The following is a 27,166-nucleotide window of genomic DNA, read 5'->3' on the forward strand; positions in this document are numbered from 1 at the left end:
ACAATGTTATTTCAAACCTGTGCAGGAGCCATGTACCCCACCAGCATGCGCATAAATGAGGAGGGCCGCCTGGTGGTCAACTTTAAAACAGAGGCTCGCTTCAGGGGCCAGTTTGTTATGACTCATCCAGGTAAAGACATCAAGAGCGGTCGCTCCATAAATGCCGTCTTCGATTGGATTACGCTACATCCTCTCTTGGGTTATTTCTGGAGTTCCACACTCGTGGGGGTGGCGAGTAGAGACGGGGTTTCCTGCGTCAAAGTACCAGGTGTCATCCGAGCAAATGTCAGCCAGCGTTTACGGTCCGAGAGGCCACGACAATATAAAAGGTCAGGTTATAAATATGAGCGCTTTAATGCTATACATGTCTGCTTTTTAGGGACCAGCGTGTCTTCCATGGTGATATGCGCCGACCACCCCGGCTTGACGTTTACCTTGTCCCTGGTCAGGACCGAGCCCACACACAACCAGCCCATGCAACAGTGGAGTTTCGTATCTGACTTTGCCGTAAGTCACAAACACATGATCGTACGTTAGGGAAATTGGCATTTGGAGTGAAATTTCAGGATGAGCCTAAAATGTACTCTGAACTTCACAGATGGATTTAATTTGAAACTTTTGAATGCGGACGTTCAACGTTTCCCGAACAGGGAGTTGATCTGGTACGACTGATCAATTGTTTGACATAGCATCTAGAATACATCATCAAGACGACTCTTAAATATCAATTCTTACCGAATCGAGAAGATCATTGGTCCATTCGTCGAAACTTGTTGTGAATTCTGCTGCTCGGCTCTTTGGAGAACTGCGAGTTACGACATGCGCATTCAAAAGTTTGGAAAAGGTAAAAGCTTTTAGCGCATTTTAGCTTCATCTTGAAATGTCAGCCGAAAGCCGAATAGTGAGCCCTAACTTTTGGAAAGTGATGTATGTGCATATTAAAAAGCGAACGGAATGATTTTGCCTATCCTTTAGGTGCGGGATTACTCTGGGACGTACACAGTGAAACTGGTTCCCTGTATTGCCTCGCCCAACGGAGAGTTCAGCATCCCTCCCGTGTGCCATCCGAGGGAGCCTCTGACTTTTGACATAGACATTCGCTTCCAGCAGGTAAACTGCTCTTCAATCAAATTCTTCCCGAGGCTCGAAATAAGACTGTCCCAAAAAACTTTTGCTGCACTGGACGCATACGTTAAAGTGCTGCAATTCGCTTACGTCACTGATCCTTGCTTCAGGTCTCTGGGATTGACTTGCAAAAAAATGGCACCTCAAAATTACAAAGTTGCTCTTCAAATGAAGTCACTGATTTGCAAAAGTGTTTCTCAAAGAAGAAAAAGTTTTGCGGCTAGCTTCCTTTTGTAAGAATTTGATTTCTGGTGGTGGTTGTTCCCGTCAGGTGAGCGACCCGGTAGCAGCAGAGTTTAGCCTCAACACACAGATGTTCCTACTTTCCAAGAAGGAGCTCTGGTTGTCGGATGGCTCGATGGGCTTTGGGGAGGGCACCGACGCCGCCTTTTCAGAAGGTACCGCAACTCACACCTTATGGATTTTCACTAGCATTGGGGCTAATGCAGCCAACAAATAAACATATCTGGTCTTTGTAGGCTCGTCGATCTACGGCCGCGTGATGGTGGACCCGGTGCAGAACCTGGGTGACTCTTTCTCTTGCAGCATTGAGAAAGTGTTCCTGTGCACCGGAGCCGATGGCTACGTTCCCAAATATAACCCCACCAATAAGGAGTATGGCTGCCTGGCCGATTCCCCCTCTCTGCTCTACAGATTTAAGATCCTGGTAAGAATTTGGATTCCTTAATTTTTTTCTGTATTTTGTTCAGGAACATGGAGGGGCAAATTTACGTTACAGAGACCCAGAGAAAGACACGCCATAGTTTACAATAGCTCTAACATACAGTTTTATGAAACACTGAATCAATGAGTGAATTCGTAAACTAGTCCTCAAACAATCTAGAGAATAAGGCCCACAAATAACACACCATACCTGACGAAAATAGCAGAAAATAATGTCCTCCCATCAATTAGAGTGATACAGCATGCCTCTGCACAAGTTATATGGCTCAGCAATGTATTACAATACTTAAACTTGTAAATGAAAACAAAAGTTTTTTAGACCTTTTGAAATGCTTACCTCCCCTTGGACATCAAGAGAAAAAGAGGCAGTGCCACGTTAATTATTGAAGTAGGGGAACATATAAACATTTTTGTTCCACCCTTTGATAAGGGCGGATATAGTAAAAGAACACATCAGGTATTCATAATTTTATAGATTTTTGTAATTATAATACAGTACAGTAAGTTTTTTTTTTTTTACTGGCCCTGTTACACATATACAAAGACGCTTACCTGACTACGTTGACGTCGTAGCCATATTGGATGTGGCAGAATGAAGCAAATTGTGAATATGCGTCCTCTTTGGAGATGTATCATCAACTAAAAACTCACTGGATTGATAATTAATTGTTGTTTTTGATTTTATGATGTAATCCTCGCTCAGTTTTAGGATATTATTTGCCGAATTTATATTTTAAGATTAAAGCCACATACAATATGGTGGATGGGTTGAGATATCACTTCGACCCAGGGACGGAATGCTCATCTCCGCTGAGCTTGCACATTTTTGTAAAAAAAAAATGTGACCCGGTTTGTGAATTGTAGTTTTCAGTGAACTTTGGCAAACTCCACACAGCAAAATATTTTTATGCTGCTCATCGAATAATTTTCTTTCTGTCGCTTTTCAGGACAAGGCCCAGCCAGAAACTCAGGCGACGGCATTTGGTGACATTGATTTCAAGGCCACATTGGCTCACGACACAGCTGGAGCTCTGCCTTTAGTCAAACAACCGGGTTCGGACGGCTTCACTCTCTCCTCGACGCCACTATTCCAGGTTCGGATTGTTCACGTTCATTTCAACAACAACAACAACAACAAAAAAGTCCAGATTTCACATGGGGAAAGTAAATTTGTGGAACTGAAAAATTACAAAAATAACGGCCACTTACTGAGAAGTACCAGAAGTCTATTTTGCTTTGTTTAAGTCTGTACGAATATATTTCACAGTATTGCCGCCCAAGTGTGCTCCTGGTGAGCACACTTTGGTGACCAGCACACTGAATTGGATTGCTGCATTAAATAATGATGCACAAACACTTGCTTCGCGTGTTATTTAATTAAGTTATTACTCCATGGTTTTATCAATGCAATATTACAGAGAGAAAGAACTTTTTTTTTTTTTTGTTTAAAGCAGGAAGGGATTATGGCATTCCCATTCATTTCAAGAAATGGAACCTGTATTTTAAGGCACCCCTGTACGTGCCTGTATAGAAAAACTTGCTGGAGACAATTGACAGTGCGTCCAGTTCAAGCGTGTTTCTGATATGCAGGTGACCGCGGGCCGGGAGTGGTATATTCACACCATCTACACCGTGCGCTCCAGAGAGAACGCCAACCGCGGAAAGCGGAGCGTTGACTTGCTTCACCACAGCCTGTCTGCCGCCCCGGACGCTGCTCTCCGACGTCAGCGCCGTGCCACCCCCGTTGTCTCCGGCCCGGCCATCGCCCGGGACATCGGCACTGAAAACAACCGTGGCACCAACATCCAGCACATCGCCCTGGACCGAGCCGACCGCGTGGTGGTCAGCCAGCGCCAGCCCTGGTCCCTGGGATTGGAGCGCGAGCCTGCGCTCGAGCGCCCCTTAGTGGGGAGCTCCGGTGGGGAGGCCCCGGACAGCTCCATCCTACCCATGATCGTGGGCCTGGTGGGTTTGATCATCCTGGCCTGTCTGATCGCCACTGTCGTGGTGCTGCTGTTGTGGCGCAAAAAGAAGGAAAAGAACCAGTTCCCACCCTATGCCAGCTCATCATCCGCCGCCTACAACCGAGGCTCCACCAGGATGTGGGGTGGCTCGGATAGTTCCGAGGTCTAGAGGTGGGAAGCCGCATCCACTGGCCCCGCTTCCTCCCCACCCATTTGACTGTAGTAGTCTCCTCCACCACTGTGCCTTCATTTCCCAACTTATGCAGCACTGAAAACAGTACCAGATCCACTTGATTGCCCCGCCCTCTGCCCCGCCCCTGAATCTTTTTCCTCTCAACTAATGAAAAGTATAAAAAAACAAATGTTCAAAATATAGCTCTGGAAAAAAAAATAAGAGATCACTGGCAAGAAATCTTTATTGAGAGACAATGATATTGAAGCAGTTTTTCTTTTGTTTATAATCATTTACTCTTGCAGTGGTCTCAAAATTCTTTTCAGTTGTACATACGATCAAATAAATACTATTCACGGTGGTTAGGGAGAGTGCCCGGACGAGAATAATGAAGAACTGCGAGTAAGTGACGCCGCCCATCCACCCCACCTCCTCCACTGGCCACTACCAACAAATGGCACACACATCCGATATTACAAACAGACCCGCCATCTATTCTACAGAGGGCGACTTCACAAGGGTGGGGTGTCATAATAAAAGTTTGAACCGTAAACATATCACAAACAAGCATCCCAAAACTCAATCATTTGAAACTCATTTTGTAGCATGACCGTTAATTAATGGATTACAAATATAAATTCAGTAAATATACACATGTGGTGAAGATTTGCAAATCACCCAGTCAAGGCATATTGTAGATTCTTCCCAACATACAAAGAGCTCCAAGTCAGTCAAAGATGTATCCCTTCTACATACTTTATTACCCAGGGCTGTGATGTCATCTTGTTCACTGTATATGATGTTGAGCATTTTTTAGGGTTAACATTTCCTGAGGTTGTTTGTTGATGTGCATGGGGGCCCAATTATGGGGCGTAAGGTTCCCCACCCTTGGGCATCCCGTGCGGGTCGTGGAGTAATGGGTGTCTGCAGTTGCCCCTTTTTAGCCTATTTACTTGTAAAAGGTCCCCTCTCTCCTTTTTATGTCATTTTGTTTGCAAATGCATGAAAGGCAAAAAAAAAACAAACAAAAAAAATGCTAACTTTATGGAATCAGCTCAGGCAGCCTCTATTTTAATGACATGACAAAATTTTCAAGTTTACTGTGTGTTTTTTAAAATTTATTATAATTAAGGTATTTGACTGTGTCACATTGACTTGGAATGAATGTTAGTGGAAGATGACCTCATTGAATGCTAATGTGATAAATGATTGTTTTTCGTCACTATACGTACACATACTCAGTATCAAGGTTTGTAGATATCATTCTTCTTTCTCTATGCAAAATGGAGTTCATATTTTTGAATAAAATTGTTGAGATCGTGGCGGAAACCAGATGCTAAACCATCTCAATGTGCCATATTGAAATTGCTTTGTTTCTTCTTATGATGGAAAAATAATTACATTTTTGTGGGCATTTTGGTTTTGGACAAGAATAAATTGTGATTCTTTGGCTCCCTCTAGTGGTATGGAAAAAGAATCACTGAATTAAATGTTCGACATGCATGTCAATGACAGGGTTTCCTAACCTTTTCAGCTAGAGGTAAAAATCTTGACCCGAACATTGAAATGCATGTTACCATATACTGTACAAAGAGTGTACATAAAATAAGTGACATGATTTTTAGACTACAAAGGTTTGGATGCACACACTTTTTAAAAATCTGCTGCTACATAAGTTCATCTCATTTACCACAGTGCACCGTTTTATTTTATTAAAAAAAAAAAAGGATCTTTATTTGAGAAAGAATACATCTAGATTGCAGGGAGATAAAGAAGGAACATTGGAATGTGGTACAACCAATAAGCATAAATACAATTTCCAATAAGTACTAGTAAAAAAAAACAAAAAAACAAAACCAGCACTGCTGCAGTGTTTCAGTAAACGACAACAAGGCAGAAAACTTGCTAGAACCTAAATAACATAGTCTATTAGGAACTTCGACACAGTGAGCAAACGCACACAAACGACTGTTGTAGTTGTGGTTGCGGTTGCGGCTTTGCTAGCGATGATGCGCTGTACATATGATTGAGAGGTTGCCTTCACAACTTCAGCTTTTTCCGACGTCCGCGACCGTCCGAGGTTCCTTCTGGCTTCCGTTTCTGGGCCTAAATGGGAGGAGGAGAAGTGATTCAGCTTTTTGCCCGCCGCCAAAACAAAGACAGTTTGGCATTGCTGAGCATTTCAGCAATGCAATGGAACCAGAACTAATAAAGGAAGGTAGAAAAAAAGCTCAGCAGGCACACATATAAAACAAGCTGTTCCCTCATCCCAGTTTGGAAAAATCCGAAATGTAGGATTTACCAAACTCATCTCTGAGCTCATCAGTGTGGCGTTTATATTATTCGGTCTACACAGAAGATAAAGAGTATATGACTGTTATATTGTCTGTCTACATATTGCCACTGAACCATTTGGGTTGAAACACTTGCTTAAGGGTTAATCAGATTCTACTCAGTGTTAGCATTAAGTTAGCAGAGCCCTTCTTTCGGCACGTTTGGGGGGCTGCAACTCTCCGTTTTATGTTGAGTTGATAAAAGTTGATATTCGGAAACATTTGAAAATTCTGACCCTGAAGGTCGTTTTGCACTTAGCAACGTGATTTCAGTCGCCATGTATTGCGTCGCTCCACTTACTGAGCCCGTCTTTGGCCCCCTTTTCTTCTTCTCTGCCTTCTCCCGCTCCTCCAGCTCCATGTTTTCCCTCTCAATGAGCGTGATGAGCGTATTGCATCGTCTTTGCAGCTCCTGCAGCCGCACACAATCGCACATCTCAACATCGGCGGCGGCAGAACGAACGCCGGAGACGGCGGTAAATGTCTGCTCACCATGGCCGTCCTGGACTTGAGGAACCAGTCGAAGCGGAACTGCGGCGAGTTGCGGATGCACTGACGCAGCTCGTCGTACACGCTCTCCTTGTCGAAGCCCAGCTTGTGCAGCATGCAGATGAGGAAGCGGTCCTCCTCCTCCGTATAGTTCTTGCCTTTGTTGGTGCCGTAGGAGATGCGCAGCTGGTGGAAGGGCGCCTTGTAGCGGCCGATCTGGAAGCGGGAGAGGACGACGGGTGAAGATACAGGTGACGATGCTCAACCGGTCATGAGCTGCATTCACAACTGACTGGATGCACAGCGTAACGATACAACAATAAAACATGAATAACCCCCCAAAATAACCAATGTTGGGGTTATTTTTAGGAGTGTGTATCGCTCCAAGCGAAGACGATTCAGTGCTTATCTCGATACATGGGGTGTGATTTTAAGGACTGCTCGATTTTAAAGCAAAACTATGAGATTCGGTTTGACTCAGTGGAATTGCGATTTGATTCGATGGGGTACAGCTCAGTTTGAGAGGGTATTTTCCTCTCAATATTTTCCAGCAAAATATATTGAGTACAGAAGAAACAGGTATCATGTGAAGTTTAAATAAATGTGACCATTTCTTGGTAAGTCACAGTATCTCTTCACCGGTGAGCTATTTTTATAAACCCACCCATGTGCTCCTCATGACTTGACACGAGAAGGAGGGGGAAAAAAAAAAGGTTAATTGGAGGCAATGAACTTCAAAGAAGCGTAACTATGCAAGCAGTCAATCATATTGTGCCTTGTTTTGACGTGCCCACAAAAAAGGGATGATTACCGGTGACAGACAGCAAAAGTGGTTATTGAAACTTTATTGACGTTTTAAAACCACAGAAAACCCGTCAAACCGGTAATTGTCGTCACCCATTTTTTTTTCAACAGCAGTTTTACAGCTCCAATTACATTCTGATAAGCGCCATATATGTGATTGTGTTTAGAAATGTGTGTGCGTGTGTGTGTGTGTGTGTGTCTGCTGCATGCGCCACATGCATGGATCAGCATACGAAGTAGCATATGAAGGGCTGCCTCCATGAGTGAAATTGCATTTGTTTTAATGAGTGCTCACTTTTTTCGCAGTCTGGGCTTTGCTTCCCCAAGTGCAAGCCACTTATGTCATTCATTTTCCTAGCACTGTCTCAGACTACTCAAAAGAGGCTCATTTCAGCAAGACAAAATAAAGCCCGACAAGTGTACTGCAATTCTTGAGGCTTAGGGTATTTTGACAAAAGCATGCCTGTATCTGTTAAATTCCAAAAACAACAACAAAAATAAAACTGAGATGAGATTTGAATTGTGAAATACATTCAGTATCCGATGAGGTGATTCTGCTTGCTACTACCTACCTTGGAGTCCAGGGCCTTTTTAATGCTGATCCTCCTCTGGATCCTGGCCTCACCTCGCTCGATCTGAGCCATGATCTTCTCGATGTCCTGCAGCTCGTTGCAGCGCTCCCAGAACACAGCTGGGGAACACAGCGCACAACAACGTCGCACACGAGGACGAGGAACGAGAACAACTTGGGAGTGGAAGTGGACATTACCGGAATACTCCATGACTTCCTCCGGCGTTTTGCCCTCCACCTCCCTGGCGATGTTCTCGATGTCGTCGCGTCCCCACTTCTCGTTGGCTTTGATGAACTGGTTGAAGTCGCGCTTGTTCCAAATGGTGAATCCCTGATCAAGAGGAGGGGGAACAAAAACTTCAGGGGGGTTTTGAATAACGGGCACATCCGGATGACTTCATCATGTCGCCATTAAGTAGAAAAGGTACAGCTGTGTAATGGGGGAATTAAGTCAGCAAAAAGTTCCTAGTCAAAGGCACTTCAGCCATATGGAGAACAAAGATGACTGCGGTAGTATCAGAAGATGGACATTGACACAAAATGACATCATCAGCAGTGCAAGGAGAGGTGAGAGTCAAACCTCACGACTCTGTTCTGTCACTTTTGTTTAATTTCTCCTTCAGAGTCCATGAAGTTGACACCGAATACGGACAAGAAAGACGGCTTTAAGGGGTTACCGGTGTGTTGGGTGAGAACTCGGGTACCTGCTGAAGAAGATTCTCCTTCTCCTCCAGCTCCTCCTCCGTCAAGGCTTCGGCCTCGTCAATCTTGGCTTGCTCCTCCTTCTGAACCTGAGCAGAGTTGGGCATTTCCGGATTGCGCGGCACCTAAATGGACACGCTTGCGTTATTAAAAAAATAATAATCATAAAAAAATCACAAGTTTGTGTGGCAAATGAGATGAGTTACCTTGTAGCCAATTGTCTTTCGGTAGAAGAGGATTTCCTTTTCAAGGAGCTCAAAGAGACGTGGGGGAAAGAACTGGAAGTCTTGGACATTGGGCTGCTTGGGCGGACGGGGAGCCTGAAGGGTGGAGTATGAGCAAAGTGAAACATTGCTTTCTGTAGTTATGTCATCGGGTCAATGAGGGATGAAAAGGTGCATCCTTTCAAACAGAAAACACTTGGTTAAAAAAAAAAAAAATAAACTCAGGTAGGAATCAAAAAGGGACTGAGAGTTACTTGGGCCACGCTGACCTCACTTTTTAACTCAGTGTTTCGAATAAAATCCGGGCTGTTTTCAAATAAATAGCTCACAAAGTAACCCGCAAAATTGTTTGTTTTTTTTTGTTGTTGTTGAGCCAATATTTGGGTTAGTTTTGCCCAACGGTTTTGAAAGTACAGTTTGAAAGTAATTCGATATTGGTCCTACTTTTGGTGCTTTGGGCTCGCTGACTCGGAGGGCTTCTCTGAAGTAGGCGTCCACGGCGTAATTGGCCTTCCTCTCTCTCTTGGGGGGCTCGATCCAGTTGGTGATGACCTGACGGAGCAAGAGCAGAAGGAGGCTGAGATGAAGCATCGAGCTTTTACATCGTGAAAAGGAATTGTTTTGGCGGCTTTTCTGCACCTTTTTCTTCTCTCTGTAGTCTTCCCCCTCAAATGTGTACACGCTGCTGTTCTCCGTGTCCATGGTGAAGTTCCTCAACGAGCTCTCGCCCAGGGAGGACAGCTTCTCCTTCATCTCCATCGTCTGGTGGCCAGGTGATCAAACATCAACCAAAACGTGCGTGGGCAGCATGCGTGGCGGCGCTTGTGCGAGGACTCACCTTCCTCTCGCCCCTCTCCAGGATGGCGTCAATGTCATCGTCTGTGATCTCGCTCTCCTTGGATGCGAAGACGTGCGTGGCGCCGTGCCGGATGATCGAGAGCATCTCGTCTTTGCCCAGCTTGTTGGCGCTCGGATCCACAAGTCGCCCTGTTGTGATGAAGAAACAGCCATGATGACTTGTTAATTCCATTTGAAATTAAATTTAAGACCAAATTCACAATATTTCAAAGTTGCCCATGTTGTGCAAAGTTGCTTGAGCCCATAAACGAGTCCATCTTCTCTTATGAGTCCCAACTAAAAACGCATCCTTATTTCGTTGGTTCTGCTATTGTGATTCTGTAATGTTTGAGTCATTCTGAAAATAATCTTCAGGAATTGTGATTTATTCACGATAAAATCCTGCTGTTTATGCGTTGACATTTTTTGAGACTTTTGAAAGCTCTACTTCAATCCTAATTAAGACCTTGTTTTTACATTCTTGAATAAATGCAATTTAAAAATTTTGAGATTCTTCAGGCACCCTGGCGGATGATGCAAAAACTACTCCCTGGAGTCATCCATAATCGAAAAAAAAATAAAACTTTAATAAATTCAATTTTACGTTGTTTATGAAAAAAAAAAAAAAACGAATTCATATTTGGATACGTACATACATTTTATTGGAGTGTCGCATGTTAAGGTCGTCGCGTGTTATTACGTTCAATTGTGCTACTTTAAATCATACAGTTAATTTTGCCGCCAGTTATAATGTATATACCATAATTTGCACAAAAGGATACCCCCTCACTTGTTCATTTCTAACCTGCCCCCGCTAACTTAAGAAAAAGGTACAACACAATTTTGTGTTGTACCTTGCTGGATGACGATGGAATCCAGGCGCAGCTTCATCTCAGCCCTCTCCACAATTCGCTCTTCAACCGTGTTCTCCGTGATGAAACGGAAGACGCGCACCTGCTTCAGCTGCCCGATCCTGTGAGCTCGATCCTGCGTTGCGGGACAAGAGACTGACGACCAACGCCGCTTCTTGTTTATGTTTAAATAAGCTCAGGGAGCACTCACCATAGCCTGGAGGTCCACTTGAGGGTTCCAGTCCGAGTCGTAGAGGATGACGACGTCCGCGGTCGCCAGGTTAATACCGAGGCCGCCGGCTCTGGTGCTCAGCATGAAGATGAATTTGCTGCTGTTGGGCTCGTTGTAGGCGTTGATGGAGATCTAAAAACGTGCACCCCCCTTTTATTTTAAAGGTCACAGTGTCTCAAAACTGCAAACAGCTGGTGGCGTACCTGTCTCTCCTCGTGCGGCGTCTGACCATCCAGACGACAGTAGCCGTAGTTCCTCCACATGCAGTAGTCCTCCAAGATGTCCAGCACCCTGGTCATCTGGCTGAAGATGAGCACACGTGAGCCTGGGGGAGAAACGGTAAATGTTCTGTCAAGCACAGCTGCAACTGTGATAGCTCCGTTTTGTTCCAAGCCCTGTTGCAGCGTCCAGGGACACCTCCGACTTACCCTGCTCTTTCATCTTGGGCAGCAGCTTGTCCAGCACCACCATCTTGCCGCTGTTGACCACCAGGTGGAGGTCGGTGGTGTAAGGGGGGCCGGGCTCGGCGCCGTCGAACAAGTACGGGTGGTTGCAGCACTTGCGCAGCTGCATGAGCACGTTGAGCAGGCGCATTTTGTCCATCTTGCCGGCAGAGTTCAGGATGTCGATGTCCTTCATCAGAATTTTGGTGTACCTTATGGAAACATTGGTCAGTGATTTTTTTTTTTAAAGGACCACCGTAATTTAAAATGAGCTGTGTTTTGTGTAAAGAGGAAGTCAACCCAAAAATTGTCATCACAATATGTTCTATGCAATAAAATCCACCCGTTTTGGTCCATCTCACGGGGCGGCCATTTTGCAACTAGCTTTCAACTGTAAATGACATCACAGTTGCTCAGGGCTCATAGAACATTTTATTGTAAAGATTGTCAACATTTTTGGGTTGACTGCTCCTTATTTTTTTAAAAAAAAAAAGGAGGGAAAAAAAAGCAATAACATCTACCTCAAGGGTACTTACCATTCTCGCTGCATTTTACTGAGTCCCACATACATCTTGATCTCCTTCTTGGGCAGCAGCGTTTTCTCCACATCAGCTTTTATGCGACGGAGCAGGAAAGGGCGGAGCACCTACTTGCAAGAATACAAGAAAAATATTGAGAATATGGTTCAAAAATAAGCAAATACTATTTAGATAAATGTGTGTGTGTGTGTGTGTGTGTACAACATACCGTATGAAGACGCTCCACCAGTTTCTGATCGCCTAAGCAATTGTTGGTGTCAAACCAAGAGTCAAAGTCCTTAAAGATCCAGATGCGACAATTTAGGTAATGTTGTAAGTATGATTAAAAGAACTGGGATTAAATCACACACCTCTGATGAATTGAAGACGTCGGGGAGCAGGAAGTTGAGCAGGGCCCACAGCTCGTGCAGGTTGTTCTGGAGTGGCGTGCCTGTCAGCAGCAGGCGATTGGTGGTCTTGAATTCTCGCACAATCTCTGACAACTGCGAGAAAAAGTGCCTTAGTATTTGGGGATACTTTTCATCACAGAAAGTGGGTAGATTTGGGGAATGCGTACCTTGGACTTCTCGTTCTTGATCCTGTGGGCTTCATCGATGACCAGGTAGCGCCAGTTGAATTTCTTGAACACTGCCTTTTCGATGATGAGCATCTCGTACGAGGTCACGCACACGTCCCATTCGCCGGGCAGCAGGACGTCTCGGATGAGAGCCGTCTGCAAAACGGATGGAAGAGGTTGTAGAATTACCAGAATAATGACACAAAACAAAATATGTCATTTTACAAGAACAAAGGACTGTACTAACATTCAGAATAGAATGTAATGTTAAGTGGAAAAAGTTCCGATTTTTAAGAGATTTTAAGATTTTACAACAAAAAGTTTACTCTCATGAAATTTGGTTATTTCCCCCCTGAATCATTTCAAATCAAGAATGGTAAAATGGTGACATGACCGACCCTCTCATTTCTGTCTCCAATGAGGCAGACCGCTCGCAGTGACGGCACCCAGCGCTTGAACTCGTTCATCCAGTTGTACAGGGTGGACTTGGGCACCAGCACCATGTGCGGTCCGGGGATGTTCCTGTAGTGCTTCATGTACCCCAGCAAGGAAATCGTCTGGAGGGTCTTTCCCAAACCCTGATGGCATAGCAATCCGTTTCGATTAAGTCCCGCCTCACGATGAAATGATACATTTGTGAGAAAGCACTTACCATTTCATCGGCGAGGATGCCATTGATTCCGTTTTCATACAGAGAGATAAGCCAGTTCAGACCACGGACCTGATAGTCTCTCATCTTTCCTGTTTTGACGTCTGCATGGGAAAGCAAACCCTGCATAGAAATACTTACACAACTTTCTTCCTTTCCATCGATCAAGAGGTGAGCACTTACACGATGGCGAGTCATCGAAGCGGGTGCAGACGTTTGTGGTCTTGGTGCTCTCACTCAACAGCTCCTCGTCTTCCTCTTGCTCGGTGCGGCGATGACGATTGCTGAGAGAAAACGCATGAGGAAGCAGAACTACAATTTATTGCGTCCTCAGGGTAACAAGGCAACGAATACAAGCATCCCTGTACTGGCTGCTTAGTACAATATGGCTAAAGCTACAATTCGGGAACGGTGCCTGGTGATGGCTAATGGCACATGCAACCGGAGAGCGGATGGCGGAGTGATTGCAGAGCGCAAAAACCAAAAGACTTGCGCATTTTGCCCACTGAATCTACATGCTTCACTATTTCTTCTGCATGTAGGCCTACTTATAAAATCATAAACATTGTTAAATCTCGTTTCAAAACACAGTGCAGCACAGTTAATATGGGATTTATGATTACCACAGTTTGACCAACTTCCACTACTTTCTGCAGGGGAAAAAAATGTTGTCAAATTCAATTCAATGTCAAAATGTGATCAAACCAGATCATATTATTGGATACTCACTCTCCAGCAGACAACAAATTCTGCTTCTCGTCTTTCTTGATGCGAGGACGCCCGGGCTTCATCTTTAGGGGGGACGTGGGAGTCTTCTGTGCAGCGGGCTGTATGAAGTGAGCAAACAGCTCGGTTTGCTTCAACAGGTAGTCGAATCTGTTGGTACGGTCCGTTTTCTACATGGGCACAAAGAAGACCGGGTTATTCCAAGTAACGTCAGACAGGTTTTATCGTTGAATTGAAACCAAATGTCCTCACCACTTTCTCTTCATAACCTGGAGCAGATTCTTTGGTTTTGGTGGAAGAGGAAGAGGACGCATCTTGTCCATCAGGTCCTGCATCGGAGGACGACTCTTTGCCGGCATCCGAGTCAGACTTTTCCTATGTAAAAACAAAACAAAATAGCACACAAATGTGTTTATGAATTGCTATGCCAGAGAGACCAATGCACCTTGTATGCCCGAGTAACAAGGTTGTTTTAATCAGTTTGTTCATTATTTCGTGTAAAGTGCAACTTCCTAAAAACATTCTATGACATTTAGAAATACTGGATGTAAGCATTTGTTTAAATGGTAGGTAAGACATTGGTCCTAGGAATATCTACTAAGTGTATGAAAATAAAACATGCATTGAAAAAAAATATTGAAAAAATATCATCATGAATCATCCACATATCTCAGGCTGGGATTCGAACCCATGACGCAAAGGTTTAAAGCAGTACATTCGGGGTGAGCGCTCTCCCCACAACGACACGAGCTAGCAGACTGTGTAAAGAATTTGTACTTGCTGTTCTTGCGCGTTTCACGGCCAAAAAAAAAAAAACGCTAGATGGCAATGTTACCGGCAAAATAACCACTGCGATAAATGAAAAATACATTTGGATGACAAAAATTTGTTCATGACAAATTATGTACTTCAAATTCTCTAACAAAGCACACTGGAACCATTTAAAAACACCCCCTTGTGTGGTTATGTTAATTTAAAAGTAAATTAAAACGTCCGAGGCACTGCAGCACTGGTATCACATCTTTGAAGAGAAACAAAGGCGAGCTTCGGTTAACTGTTAACTAGCCAGAATGTGCTAATATGAATATGAATTCTCTTCTAGAATGAGAAAAATGCAAAACACTACGCCGATCTATTTGGCCGTGCCTGTCGCAACGTCCTACATTTAGGGAACAACAATGGCTTCGGCGGCGAGGCGCTAGCAAGTTGAGTTACCGTGGGTTAGCCACGAGCTAACTGGCGCTAACGGTTAATGAAGTCCAAGTCGGACGTGGGAAGCGTTCAAGTCAATGAGGAATGATCCCAATCATGTATATCGATACAATGGATGACAACACCACACTGAAAGGGGAGACAATGTCCCAATTCCAACAATCTTACCTCAGCTCCCCCGGCTTCTTCAATTTCGGTCTGCTCTTCCCGCTCCGGTTCCACGCAGCTTAATATTTCCGACATGTTTTACGGCTATTCCCTCTTCGGCTAGTGGTAATAGCCTCTGTTAGTGTATCCCGTGTAAAATGGATCTGTGGATTTTGGGGGACAACTTTTTCGCCGTTGTCCGGTACAGTTCGACTCTATGGAATGAAAGAGACACACCGGTCGGTGCTAGCGGGATCGTGTTGCTCCTCCCGAAAACCCGCGTTCTCAAAAGCGTGAGTTTGCCGTGCAATCGCGAGAGTTGGCTGTAACGTCCCGTAGACAATCGGAAACATTGGCACTATGGGTTTTTTTAAGTACAATTTTGACACAAAAAGTCTACTGTCGTGGATGAAATGAATATATAAATAAAAATCATCTTATAAGTGAGAAGTTCAATGTCGCATAAACAGTCAGTACCACTAACAAAATGTGATACAGTATCTTAAAATGGAAAAAAAAAATGGTAAACAGTGTCAAGAAAAGAAAACGTAATGCTATCTTAACACTCGGGTTGAAGTGACGTTTGAGCCTCATTATTAAAATGTTAAAAGTAATTTGTTAAAGTTTAAGTCGCTCATGGAACGTGCTATGACCTTCCCACGCCCATGAATGCATCACGGAAACTGAAACTAAAAGTTGTTGGCTTTTTAAATTTTTTTGTTCGACTTAAAACAATGCGAAACCAAGCATGCGAAACCACAATGCATATATTTTCTAATTTTTCTTTGAATATTTAGTAAAATATATCAACATTTAAGGCAGCTTTTTTTTGCCGTTGCCATTCAAGTTAAAATGCACGATATTCAACACAAGACTCATTTCACGTTAAATAATGATGATGAAGGATTAAATTATTTTTTACTAGAGTTTGAATCAACATATATTTAAAATGGGGCACATACACGAACGTGTATGGATTGTTTATAACAGCCCTCCAATATGGCCGCCGGTAGTGCATTGTGGGTAATTGCTAAAAGGACGGAGCCCTCTATAGATTTTCGGTCCAGAAATGTTATATTGATTCAATACTTGTAGGTTTAGTTATTTCCAAATTGTAACATCTTAATCGTATTCCTTAACCGAAGATTAACTTGAATGCGTCCGGAAAACTGAAACTAATATGTCAACGTTAAAATTTGATTCAAATGTAAAAATGCAAAACTGTACCAGACTTTTTGTTGGTAATTCGAGTATAATCTTTCGGTGCCGCAGTGTAGACTGGTTCGCGTGTCCGCGTCAGTGCAGAGGTCTGGGGTTCAATTCCGGGCCCGGTCGTCCTGTGTGGGGTTTGCATTTTTTTCCCTGTGCCTGTATAGGGTTTCTCTGGGTACTCTGGTTTCCCACAACATTCCAAAAATATGCCGGTGAGGTTGCTTGAGTGATCTAAATTGTCCCAATGTGTGATTGTGAGCACGAATGGTTGTCTTTCTATGAGTGCCCTGCGATTGGCTGGCAACCAGTTCAAGGTGTACTGTGCCTGATGCCCGAAAGCAGCTGGGATAGGCTCCAGCACGCCCGCGGCCCTCATGAGGCTATATTATATAATGAATGGATATTATTTTAAAATACAGGCAATGCCAAGACCACCAAAATCGACGCTCAGTTAGGGGGTCCTTCCTGCTATTCAGGCGTTCGAGAAATGACGTAGTGGTTGTTGATCAGCTGATTCCGGTTGAACGATTTGACCAACAATTCAACACAATTTACCTGCGATACGGGATTTAACACCAAAAGGGAGTGTATCGTCTTCAAGCCAGATACTATTGACATGCTCCATTTGGGTATGGACGTATTTATTCAGATCACGTGCTCCCCTATCTTCCCATTCAGCGCGTATTAGCATTTATGCTAAGTCTCTGGCTACCTAGAAACGTCACACAGCTAACGTCAGGCCCTTCAAGTTGCTTTATTCGACTCGGCGCTCGTGAGCAAAACATGTAACTTCATTTATATTTAAAACACTTACTAGCGGAGCAGTCAAATGTGTCTGCGGTGACGGTTCATTGTCGGATGTATTTCGACTTGTTTTTTAAGCGGTGGCTTTGCTATTATGAGTATTACGACTACCGACAAGGCGCTCATGACGTATGAGCTACCGTAGTGATGAAAAAGGTGGAAAACAAGTGGGATAAATGCGCTTTCATGAACTATATACAGTATTGTGTTTGTGGCGGTGTGACGCTTTTAAGTAATGTTGTTTTCGGTTGTCATGCCAAATTGAAGCGTCAACGCCATTAACATCGCACGAGAACTAATAAAAGGGGTAAAAAAAAGCTGTAATACAACACAGTACAATACAAAGCCGTGCAGTGGTTCTCAGAACCTTTTTTTACACCAAGTACCACCTCGAAAAATGTATCACTATATAATAAACAACATTCAAAAACGTAGTCGGCCTAAATGTTTATTAAAAAAACATTACTACGGTTGGATCGTTACATTATGACTTAAGCCCTCTAACATTTTGACACTTGACTTGCAAAGCTGCAACGTTTGTTTTGTTACCGCTATAAAAATGGCATTTTATTGTAATAATATTGCAACTTTTCACGTTCGTTTCAATGGTTACTCATTCAAAGTTTGTTTCTGTTCTGTATTCAGAGAGAGCTAAGTTATTGTTGTTAAGCAGCAGTTGTCCGATGCCAAATGACCAGTGAGACGTCCCGCTCACTTGTCTCCCACAGGCCGCCATCATGGACAAAATTTTGGAGGGCCTGATCAGCTCTGCTCACACGCTTCCGGTGAAGAAGGCCATTGTGAAAAAGGTGGTGGAGGCGGCCGAAAAGGAGGTGGCGGCAGAGGAGTGCCAGGCCTTGTTTGCCGTCACCACTCGTCTCGTCTTGCTTGGCGAGGATGCCTTCCAGAAGCAGGTGGGCAATGGCGGGAAGCTAGTTCTAGTACTTAACTAGATTTTTTGTTTTTTGGTATGTAAAATAGATTTTTAAGGTATCTGTAATTTCCTCAAATATGTATTTTCCTGATGACTTTTTGCTTGCACTCACTACATTTGAAAACATACCTCTACATGCTACTTTGACCATGTCAAAATAGGCTTCATTTAGTCAATTTAGCCCTATCCTTGTCTAATAGAAAAAAAGTGCCCTGTCGCCATCTTGTGGCATCGATAGGCAATTACAAACCTTTTTGGGCGGGTGTCAGTTTCTCACAGTTTTTCAGAATTTGCAGCACAGCTCAGTCCTTATCCCTCCTGACAAGTATTTCAGTACAGAGTGTGTCATCTTTCTCCCTCCACAGGTGGGCTTCCAGGTCCTGGAGGCATACGCCCGCTACCACCGCTCGCAGTTTGAGGCCTTCTTCAGCAAGGACTTTGTACTGGGCCTGCTGCAGCAGGGCTACGAGCAGCTAGATCACCAAGACCCAGCCGTGGTGGACTACATCCACTGCGGCCTACGGCTGCTGATCAGCTGCCCCGCCGTGCTGGACCTGTTTACCGTGGTCCAGGTGGAGGTGCTCAGGATGGTGTGCGAGCGGCCCGGGCCGGCCGCATGCGCCCGTCTCGCCGCCCTGCTGTCCGACTTTGTGCAGTGCGTGCCCAGGGACAAGGGCGGCGTCCTGTTCTGCCAGCAGTTGGTGAGGACCATCGGCTACTTCCACTGCTTGGCCAGCCAGGAGCAAGAGCTGGGCGAGTACGTGACTCAGGTCACCAAGGTCAGCACGTTGCTGCAGAACATCTGGAAGGCCGAGCCGGCCACGCTGCTGCCTTCCCTGCAGGAAGTCTTTGCCATCATCTCTTCTACGGGTGAGACCTTGTTTTGTTCACATTTGTTTCATCATCGACAATTCAAAGACAAAATGTGATTGAGCAATTTTTAATTTAGCAATTTCTAAACAAATTTACTCCATTGGGATAAAGTGTGTTTGGAAACAAATTGCTTGAAAATTTGTAATAGATTTTGATTTTACTTGTAACGTCATAACTTTTCCTGCCGACATTACATTTCCTGTAATGTTTCGTTCTTTTCCGCTTGTAGCATTAAATTTTAAGATCATCACATTTTTTTTTTTTTTTTGCAATTTGTTAATGCAATGATTTGCATTTGCAACGTTACAAAAAAATTCTCGTAACATTCAGACATTTCCATAACTTTTTATTTTTCCTCATAACACAATAAACAAACATGATGTCCTTTTTCTTGTGACCATATAACTTGTCCTTGTGCAGTTGTCTTTTTACTCATCACATCATGACTTTATTTTTGGAACATTCCAATTTATTGTCCACTATTACAATATATTGTCCTTCTGCAGACCCGTCCTTTGAGCCGTCCATCGCCCTGGCCAGTCTGGTGCAGTACATCCCGGTCCAGATGATCACAGTGCTTATTAAGAGTCTCACCACGGACCAAAATGTAAAAGATGCAAACATGACCAAGGCGCTCTGCAGGTCTGTGGAAGTATCACAAACACAACATGCTGCTTTTGGATGGAGGCCACACCCACTCGACCTGTGTCCTTAGGATGATCGACTGGCTCTCTTGGCCTCTGGCGCAGCACGTGGACACCTGGGTCATTGCTCTGCTTAAAGGACTGGCGGCTGTTCAGAAGTTCACCATCCTCATTGATGTCACTCTGCTGAAAATTGAACTGGTTGGTCCTGAAATGTGCTCATGTTATGTTTTAATGTCATTTAATGAAGACCATGCCATTGGGGCTGGTAAGACATGTCAGTCGTGCCACCCTCATTGACATTATTCAGAATATAAAAGCTACTCAAATCAAAACAAAGGTTATGCATGTTCCCATGAAACATCACGTAAGATTTCTACACAACGCTCCCTTTAGCCATGTTTGCTGTTCACTCATTTATTTCACATTTGTTTATTTGTTTCCCCCACCCGCAGGTGTTCAATCGTTTGTGGTATCCTATTGTGCGACAGGGGGCGCTTGCCGTCCTCTCCCACATGCTCCTCAGTTTCCAGCACTCTCCCGAGGCCTTCCATCTGGTCAGTAATGTCGCCCCGAAAAAAAAAAAGGACTATTGGCATTCCTGCTGTGTGCAATAACCCCGTGCTCCTCCTCTGTTGCAGGTTATCCCGCACACGGTGCATCTGGTTCAGTCCTTGCAGGCCGACGGCCTCCCCACCAGTAAAGCCTTCCTGCTGCAATTCACTGAGCTCATACACTGCATGATGTATCAGTATTCTGGATTCCCAGATCTCTATGACCACATTTTGGAAGCCATAAAGGTAAACGAGCCCTGGAATGAGTTCAGCTAAATGAGAATCACAATAATTGATTCCAAATTAAAAAAAAACATTTTTGGTGCTTTGTGCCTTTCTATGGTGTCATTAAAAAAAGTTTATTGTGCAATTCATCTTCCTGTTATGCTAAGGTTAAATCGACTTTTTAGAAAGATTTAATATGTAATTAAAAAATACATTCACCCGCACAATATCAACACTACCCACGGGGCGAATCGACCCAGGTATATGATTGAATGTGACATGACTTTGTGGGTTCAATTTACATCTCATCCCTCCAGGATCTGCCGAAACCGAGCGAGGAGAAGATCAAGCTGGTGCTTAATCAAAGTGCCTGGACGTCCCAGTCAAACTCTTTCGCCTCCGGTCCGCTGAGGCAAGCCGGGAAGTCTGAGACGGGCAAGACGGGCCTGGTCAACCTGGGAAACACCTGTTACATGAACAGCATCCTGCAGACGCTCTTTATGGCCACAGAGTAAATAACCTTAAGCTATTATAGTAAACCGTACAGCCACTTTGTCACACTGATGTTTACATTTTGGTTTTGTGGTGAAGTGGTTCTGTCTAATTTAAATGCAGACGACAGCTTTCGTGACCAGGACAACTACAGGGCTACTCAGTGTTGGCAGACTTCAACCAAGCCAATTCGTTTACTGTAATTATCAACCGAAGAAAAAAAAAGAGAGACTAACCACCTTTTGTGGTGTTATTGAAGAATAGCGAGTCAGACTCTTTTGTCCCCTACTTTCAGAAATGTTGACTTACTATTTGGTGAGTGGGCAGGCAACCCAGGAACCAATTTGAATACAAACAAGGGTTCCTACAGATCCTTAAAAAAGTCTTTTAAAGGGTATTGAAATCATTAATCTAAAAGGAAAGGCCTTAATTAGCATTAAAATGCCTGAAATCACTCTTTCAAAAGTCTTAAAAAATACTTGTCTTAAGCTGTAGGAACCCAGAATCAAAAAAAAATACCAAAAAAAAAATGCCATATGTTTCTTTTAAATATTCCTTTCAAGCAAAACTGAACTTGTCTTTCTTTAGTTTCAGACGACACGTGTTGTCGCTGCGCCTGAACGGTTCCAGCACCCTGATGAAGAAACTGCAGATGCTCTTCGCATTCCTTGCGCACACTCAGGTTTGCCGTTTGCATGCGGAAGACTGGAATGTCAGTGGCAGCCTGAAAGTGTGGTGAAATGTCTTTGGTTCCCCCGCAGAGGGCGGCCTACGCTCCGAAGAACTTCTTGGAGGTGTCCCGCCCACCGTGGTTCAATGCGGGGTCTCAGCAGGACTGCTCGGAATACCTCCGCTTTCTCCTCGACAGGTACGATAGATAAATAATCGCTAATTGATGAAACGCAAAGGCCGTCAAGCGCCATTGAGAGAAAAAGGGAGCCGAATTAAGATCACTTAAGTTCAGGTTAAGCATTAGCTTGAGCTTGTAGTTTGAGTGCACTTCAACTGTTCCTAATTTTTTTGTGACAAAACAGAATTGTTCCTGTATGTATTTATCACAGGCTTCTCCCAGGCTTGTATTACATTACATTGTTTGTTTTTTTTTTTAAATCCCAAGGTTACACGAAGAGGAGAAAATTATTCAGGTATTGGAATCAGCCAAGCCAAGCGTTCCCACCGACGCCGTCGACTCAAACAGCAAAGATGCGAGCACTGCGACATCCCTCGAAGAACGCGAAGCTTCCTCTCCAAAAGTGGACGACAACGACAGACGGACCCTCATAGAGAGGACTTTCGGTGGAAAGCTCGTGACGGGCATCCGATGCACGCACTGCGACTGCGTCTCCGAGAAGGAGGAACCCTTCACGGACCTTTCGCTGGCCTTCTGCCCGTCGCGGGATGCCTCCAAGTCCGACGAGTCCAAAGCAAGTTGGCCTCTTTAACACAAATTGGCAAGTTAGCCTTATTCACCCAGAGATCAAGTCAATTTAGCAATTGAGCTACTTTTACTCAGAGATGCAGTCAAACAAGCTGAAATTAGTGGTTTTGCCTCTTTCATGTCATATGGGGATCCAGTCAAATGAGTACGTATCATTTTTTTCCTTTCAGACAAAAATCTTGCCAAGTGAGCAATTTTAGCTTTTTTTCATGCCTAGATGCTGCCAAATTACTGCAAAACAGCCAGAGTTCCAACATTTTTCACAGAGATACCCAGCCAAATGACTGTTAATTAACAATTTCGCTTCTTGACCACAAATTGTCCATTTTGCCTCACACATGTAGATCCAGTCAAATTACATTTTCACAAAGCTCCAGACAAATTAGCAATAGAGCACCTTTCACCCAAACATCCATCACGAGTTATTTTCAAATGTGTAATTCCGGCTGTTTCAGGTAGAGATGAGCCACATTACAAGCACATTAACAATTTTCGACAAATCCTCAATCTTGCATCTTTCATGCAGAGAACCAGCCAAATTACTATAAATGAGTAAATTATCCTCTTTGTACCGCAAATTAACAATAAACACTAAGCTGTATTTCTTACAGAGATTCGGCAAAATTATCTTAAATTAGCAACTTTGCCACACTACTGAAAATTAGTAGATAAGTCTCTTTCACACAAAGACCTACCTAAAATGAAACCAAGCATCTTTCACACAGACTACCGTAATAATTTATCGCGTTTCATTCAAAAAACTAAATTGGTGTACAGTTCCAGAAATTAGCCTCTTTCCGACCCCAAGATGAGTAACTGTACAGCAAATTAGATCATTTACATCTTTTACACAAAGAACCAATTGGTTGCCAATTACCATAAAGTACCAGTTTCGGCTGTTTCACACAGACTCATCTTAATGACAACAAACTCGCAATTTTGCCTTTGTCAAACAGACCCATTTAAATGACAGAAAATTGATAATTTTCCTTCTTTTTCACAGGGACCTATTCGGATGACCCGCAATTTAGCCACTTTCACCCACAACCATATATTTAGCCAATTTAACCTGTTTCAGCCAGCGACTCCGCTAAATCACAACCAGTTAGCAACGATCCTCTTTCATGCAAAGATCCAATTGAATTACCACACATTACCACTCAATCCTCTTTTCCACACATAAGCAATTTTGTCTCCTGTCTCCCCAAGTCTGACGAGTCCAAAGTTTGCCAGGGCTCCGTCAACGGTGGCAGCGAGACTCTCATGCCGGGGACCAACGACCAAGCCAGCCACGCCCACGCCATACCAGAGAGCAACGAGCCTCCTCTCTCCGTGCCCGACCTGGTGGACTACTTCCTGGCTCCGGAGATCCTGGACCAGGAGAACGCCTACTTCTGCGGCAAGTGCTGTAGCCTGAGGAGGGCCGAGCGGACCCTCAAGGTGATGTCGGCCCCCGAGTACCTCATCCTCACACTACTGCGCTTCGCATACGACGCCAAGTGCCACGTGCGCCGCAAGATCCTGGACAACGTCACCATCCCGCCTCACCTGCGTCTTCCCGTGCACCGCCCTTCGATGCCCTCGCCGCCTCCGCCACCTGCCTCCTCGCCGCCCCCGGTGGACTCATCCGAGAGCAGCGAGAACCTGGCCAAGAAACTCAAACCCTCCCGTCGAGATGAGGAAGTACAGTCTGTGCGTTACGTCCTCAGCTCCGTCGTGATGCATTCGGGCGTATCGTCCGAGAGTGGACATTACTACTCCTACGGCTGCGACAACGCAGCACAAGGGGACGCCACCTGTCCTAAGGAAGACTTGAATCAAGGGGAACAAGTCCGGGAGGGTCCGAGTGGTCAGGCGGGCGGCGCTGTGCCCCCCAGCGACTGGCTGCTGTTCAATGACAGCAGGGTGACGTTTGCCTCCTTCCAGTCGGTGCAGAACATCACCAGCCGCTTCCCCAAGGACACTGCCTATGTGCTCATGTACAGGAAACAGGAAGTGGTGGGGCAGGACGCTATTAAGGGGCCGGCGACTAGCGGAACGAGACAGAGTGCCGAACCGCCGCTGCAGAAAGAACTGCTGGATGCCATTATCAAGGACAATAAGCTGTATCTACAGGTGAAACTCATTTACATCACTTCACATAGAAATTAAAACAAGAACATTAAGCCTCTGTCACCGAGAGATCATATGTTTTTACAAATGAGCCATTTGGGAGGATCGGGCATTTTTCCATCTGCCTTTTTCAAAGTTTACACAGGTGTAGCAATATCCTTCTTTTGCTTTTATCTTGTATACAAGACAGAGGTGAACACAAACACAATGTTACATCTTGTGCTGCTTCTGTGCGTTGTTAAATGATGGAGTCTTGTCAAATTTACACGGAACGTCGATTGAGCCGCTCAAGGGGAGAATACGGACTGCGGAGCTTTGCACGTGTTCACATTTGACACATGCGCTCAAGCGTCGGCGTTATACAACAAACGTCCTCGACAAATCATTAAGATCAATACCGGATAAAACGATTTGTTTCACCTTCGCCTCGAGTCAAATCCCCCAAGAATCCAGGCAGCAATTTCATGAGCCACTGAACCGTCCCTAGATCAAACGTCCACTAGAGGGAGCTGTGAGAACGCTGTCACCGCCTTTTACTTATTTTTTGTTTTTGTTTGTTTCTCTCCACACAGGAACAAGAGCTGAATGCTAGGGCTCAGGCTCTTCAGGCCCCGTCGTCTTCCTGCTCCTTCAGGCCCAACGGCTCGGATGACAACAACCCGCCAGGGAGTTGCGGGCCGTCTGGAGGAGGAGGAGGAGGGGGAGGAGGTGGCTTTAACACAATTAGTAGACTGGTCTTCTAAAGCTAAATAAAAAGCACACAATGCTACATACGGAAAAGGGGTGGGGGAACCTTTTTGCTGACCTCAGAGGGCCATGGTAAATTCATGGGGGAAAAAAGAATTCAACGTCAATTTACAGATGCCGCTTCTACCATGATGTGTTTCTAAATCCTGTTTTTAAAAAAAAGAGAGATTTAGGAATTTAACCTTTGTCACACAGAGAACCACCCAAATGATAGCAAATGAACAATTTCACATAGAGTTCCAGTTAAAACAGGAATTTAGCCTCTTAGACACATATCCAACCAAATAAACAATTTCGCCTCCTTAATGTAGAGCACTTGTGTCAAACTCAAGGCCCGGGGGCCAGATCTGGCCCACCACATCATTTTATGTGGCCCGCGAAAGCAAATGAAACATCAAACACTTCCATGATGCTTGCTAAAACCTCTACCAAAATTCTCACATTTAATAAATTAGAGACATATTGTAAGCGTTTTCTTGTGACCAACCCCCTCATTACAGTAACTTCAACAATTGTTGAATGAACCGTTACTATTGACTTTTTATATGGTTTCAGTCATAGCGGCCTTCCAAGGGAAACACCAACTTCAATGTGGCCCACGACAAAAATAAGCTTGACACCCCTGACGTAGATTGTGTACCGCAAATTAGCCTCTTTCATCCAATGATCCAGCAAAATGACTGCAAATTTGTGATTTATCATTGAAGCCTCTTTCATAAAGAAATATAAGTAAATTATATAGATTCTCCCGTGCATAAATTTAACCGAATTAGCAAGTTAGCTTCTTTCACACAGAGATCATATAAATTATGTATCAAATATGTATTATCAGTCTCAGATGTACTATTTCTCTTTGTGATGCCGTGTCGCTGAATGGCCGCTCCACGCTCACAGTCACACCTAGGGACAATTTAGTGTGTTCAATCAGCCTGTCACACATGTTTTTGGAATGTGGGAGGAAACCAGAGTACCCGGAGAAAACCTACGTACCTCTGCACTGTGAGGTCGACGCGTCAACCACTGGACCACCGGGCCGCCCACTGAAATACATGTGTTGTTAAAACAACCAAATGATGTTACCGGTTGGCCGGTTAGCTTAATGCTAACATTAAAACAAAATAAATAAATAAAATAGTCCCACGCTGTTAGCATCAATAGTCACAGTTTTACAACCCTTTAAACTATGAATATTTGAACACTAATCGCGTGGAGCAACACATTTAGACAGATGACATAATGATACTCACAGGCATATATTCTTTATCCTCAATGTAAAATGACTAATCTTACAGAAACTTACCAAGTTGTTGTAGAAGACCTGGTCTATTCTCTGTGACAGCGTGAGTGCATTAGGACTGCCTCGCGGTGGCCACACCACAAGGAGCTGCACACTTGATTTGGATGTCAGCATTAAGTCATGATGCACAAATTGTTTAATTCTTTCCATTCTATTTAAAGATTATGACTCTGTTTTTATCTAGTAGAATATTACAGAGTTTTAGTTTTTCTTATTAAAAATAAACATTTATCGTGTGGGGGGTGTGGGGCAGTAGATTATTGGCATTTCCACTCAATTTCAATTGGGAAAAACGATTTGAGATGAGTATGGCCATGGAACGGATTAAAGTCTTATCTCAAGGCATCGATATATCACTCTGAAATGGTTGCCTTCCCCTGGCAAGAAGCACTGAAAAACTCCCATACGACTGAAAATGAGCTCACCATTTTTAATTTATTGAGATTTTGTTTTGGTGAGATATATTTTTCTTTCAATTAAGATTATAATGAAAATAATTTGTTTTAATTGTCTGGTGCAAACAGCATATAGCGCCGGACAATGCATTATGATACAGATAGCAGACCCTCCAAAG

The 27,166-nt window shown here is 44.1% G+C and overlaps 3 protein-coding genes across 4 annotated transcripts in view; 2 read left to right on the forward strand and 1 right to left on the reverse strand.

Annotated features, from left to right (window-relative positions):
* Nucleotides 1-4,068, forward strand: part of LOC109511377 (FRAS1-related extracellular matrix protein 2) — a 29,575-nt gene extending 25,507 nt beyond the window's left edge. The window contains exons 18-24 of the mRNA XM_019862447.1: nucleotides 26-130; nucleotides 380-507; nucleotides 976-1,110; nucleotides 1,397-1,523; nucleotides 1,605-1,792; nucleotides 2,757-2,903; nucleotides 3,400-4,068. Of these exons, the coding sequence (XP_019718006.1) occupies nucleotides 26-130; nucleotides 380-507; nucleotides 976-1,110; nucleotides 1,397-1,523; nucleotides 1,605-1,792; nucleotides 2,757-2,903; nucleotides 3,400-3,942 (1,373 nt within the window). The 3' untranslated portion in view covers nucleotides 3,943-4,068. The remainder of the gene's footprint in view (nucleotides 1-25; nucleotides 131-379; nucleotides 508-975; nucleotides 1,111-1,396; nucleotides 1,524-1,604; nucleotides 1,793-2,756; nucleotides 2,904-3,399) is intronic.
* Nucleotides 4,069-5,625: 1,557 nt separating this feature from the next.
* smarca5 (SNF2 related chromatin remodeling ATPase 5) lies at nucleotides 5,626-15,553 on the reverse strand. 2 transcript variants are annotated; one of them, XM_019862449.1, is made up of 24 exons: nucleotides 15,282-15,552; nucleotides 14,154-14,276; nucleotides 13,905-14,071; nucleotides 13,359-13,459; nucleotides 13,179-13,279; nucleotides 12,925-13,104; nucleotides 12,527-12,682; nucleotides 12,321-12,452; nucleotides 12,179-12,247; nucleotides 11,968-12,077; nucleotides 11,417-11,643; nucleotides 11,192-11,313; nucleotides 10,968-11,120; nucleotides 10,760-10,892; nucleotides 9,907-10,055; nucleotides 9,708-9,830; nucleotides 9,513-9,620; nucleotides 9,051-9,164; nucleotides 8,847-8,969; nucleotides 8,341-8,473; nucleotides 8,144-8,262; nucleotides 6,771-6,983; nucleotides 6,580-6,690; nucleotides 5,628-6,051 (listed from the first exon to the last, which is right to left on the reverse strand). In XM_019862449.1, exons 1-24 carry the CDS (start codon nucleotides 15,354-15,356, stop codon nucleotides 5,986-5,988), a joined length of 3,108 nt encoding a protein of 1,035 aa, XP_019718008.1. In that variant the 5' UTR covers nucleotides 15,357-15,552; the 3' UTR covers nucleotides 5,628-5,985. The 2 variants fall into 2 exon arrangements, with proteins under 2 accessions (XP_019718007.1, XP_019718008.1); XM_019862448.1 differs by having other exon boundaries at nucleotides 5,626-6,051; nucleotides 9,513-9,830; nucleotides 15,282-15,553.
* Nucleotides 15,554-16,933: 1,380 nt separating this feature from the next.
* On the forward strand, nucleotides 16,934-25,468 carry usp38 (ubiquitin specific peptidase 38). The gene is made up of 13 exons (XM_019862573.1): nucleotides 16,934-17,101; nucleotides 18,005-18,190; nucleotides 18,576-19,080; nucleotides 19,590-19,725; nucleotides 19,799-19,928; nucleotides 20,183-20,284; nucleotides 20,369-20,527; nucleotides 20,824-21,017; nucleotides 21,587-21,680; nucleotides 21,760-21,866; nucleotides 22,116-22,422; nucleotides 23,646-24,551; nucleotides 25,121-25,468. Exons 2-13 carry the CDS (start codon nucleotides 18,014-18,016, stop codon nucleotides 25,289-25,291), a joined length of 2,988 nt encoding a protein of 995 aa, XP_019718132.1. The 5' UTR covers nucleotides 16,934-17,101; nucleotides 18,005-18,013; the 3' UTR covers nucleotides 25,292-25,468.
* The last annotated feature ends 1,698 nt before the right edge of the window (nucleotides 25,469-27,166 follow it).

Source organism: Hippocampus comes, unplaced genomic scaffold, assembly GCF_001891065.2.
Source record: "Hippocampus comes isolate QL1 unplaced genomic scaffold, H_comes_QL1_v1.1 scaffold7, whole genome shotgun sequence".
Lineage (NCBI taxonomy): Eukaryota > Metazoa > Chordata > Actinopteri > Syngnathiformes > Syngnathidae > Hippocampus > Hippocampus comes.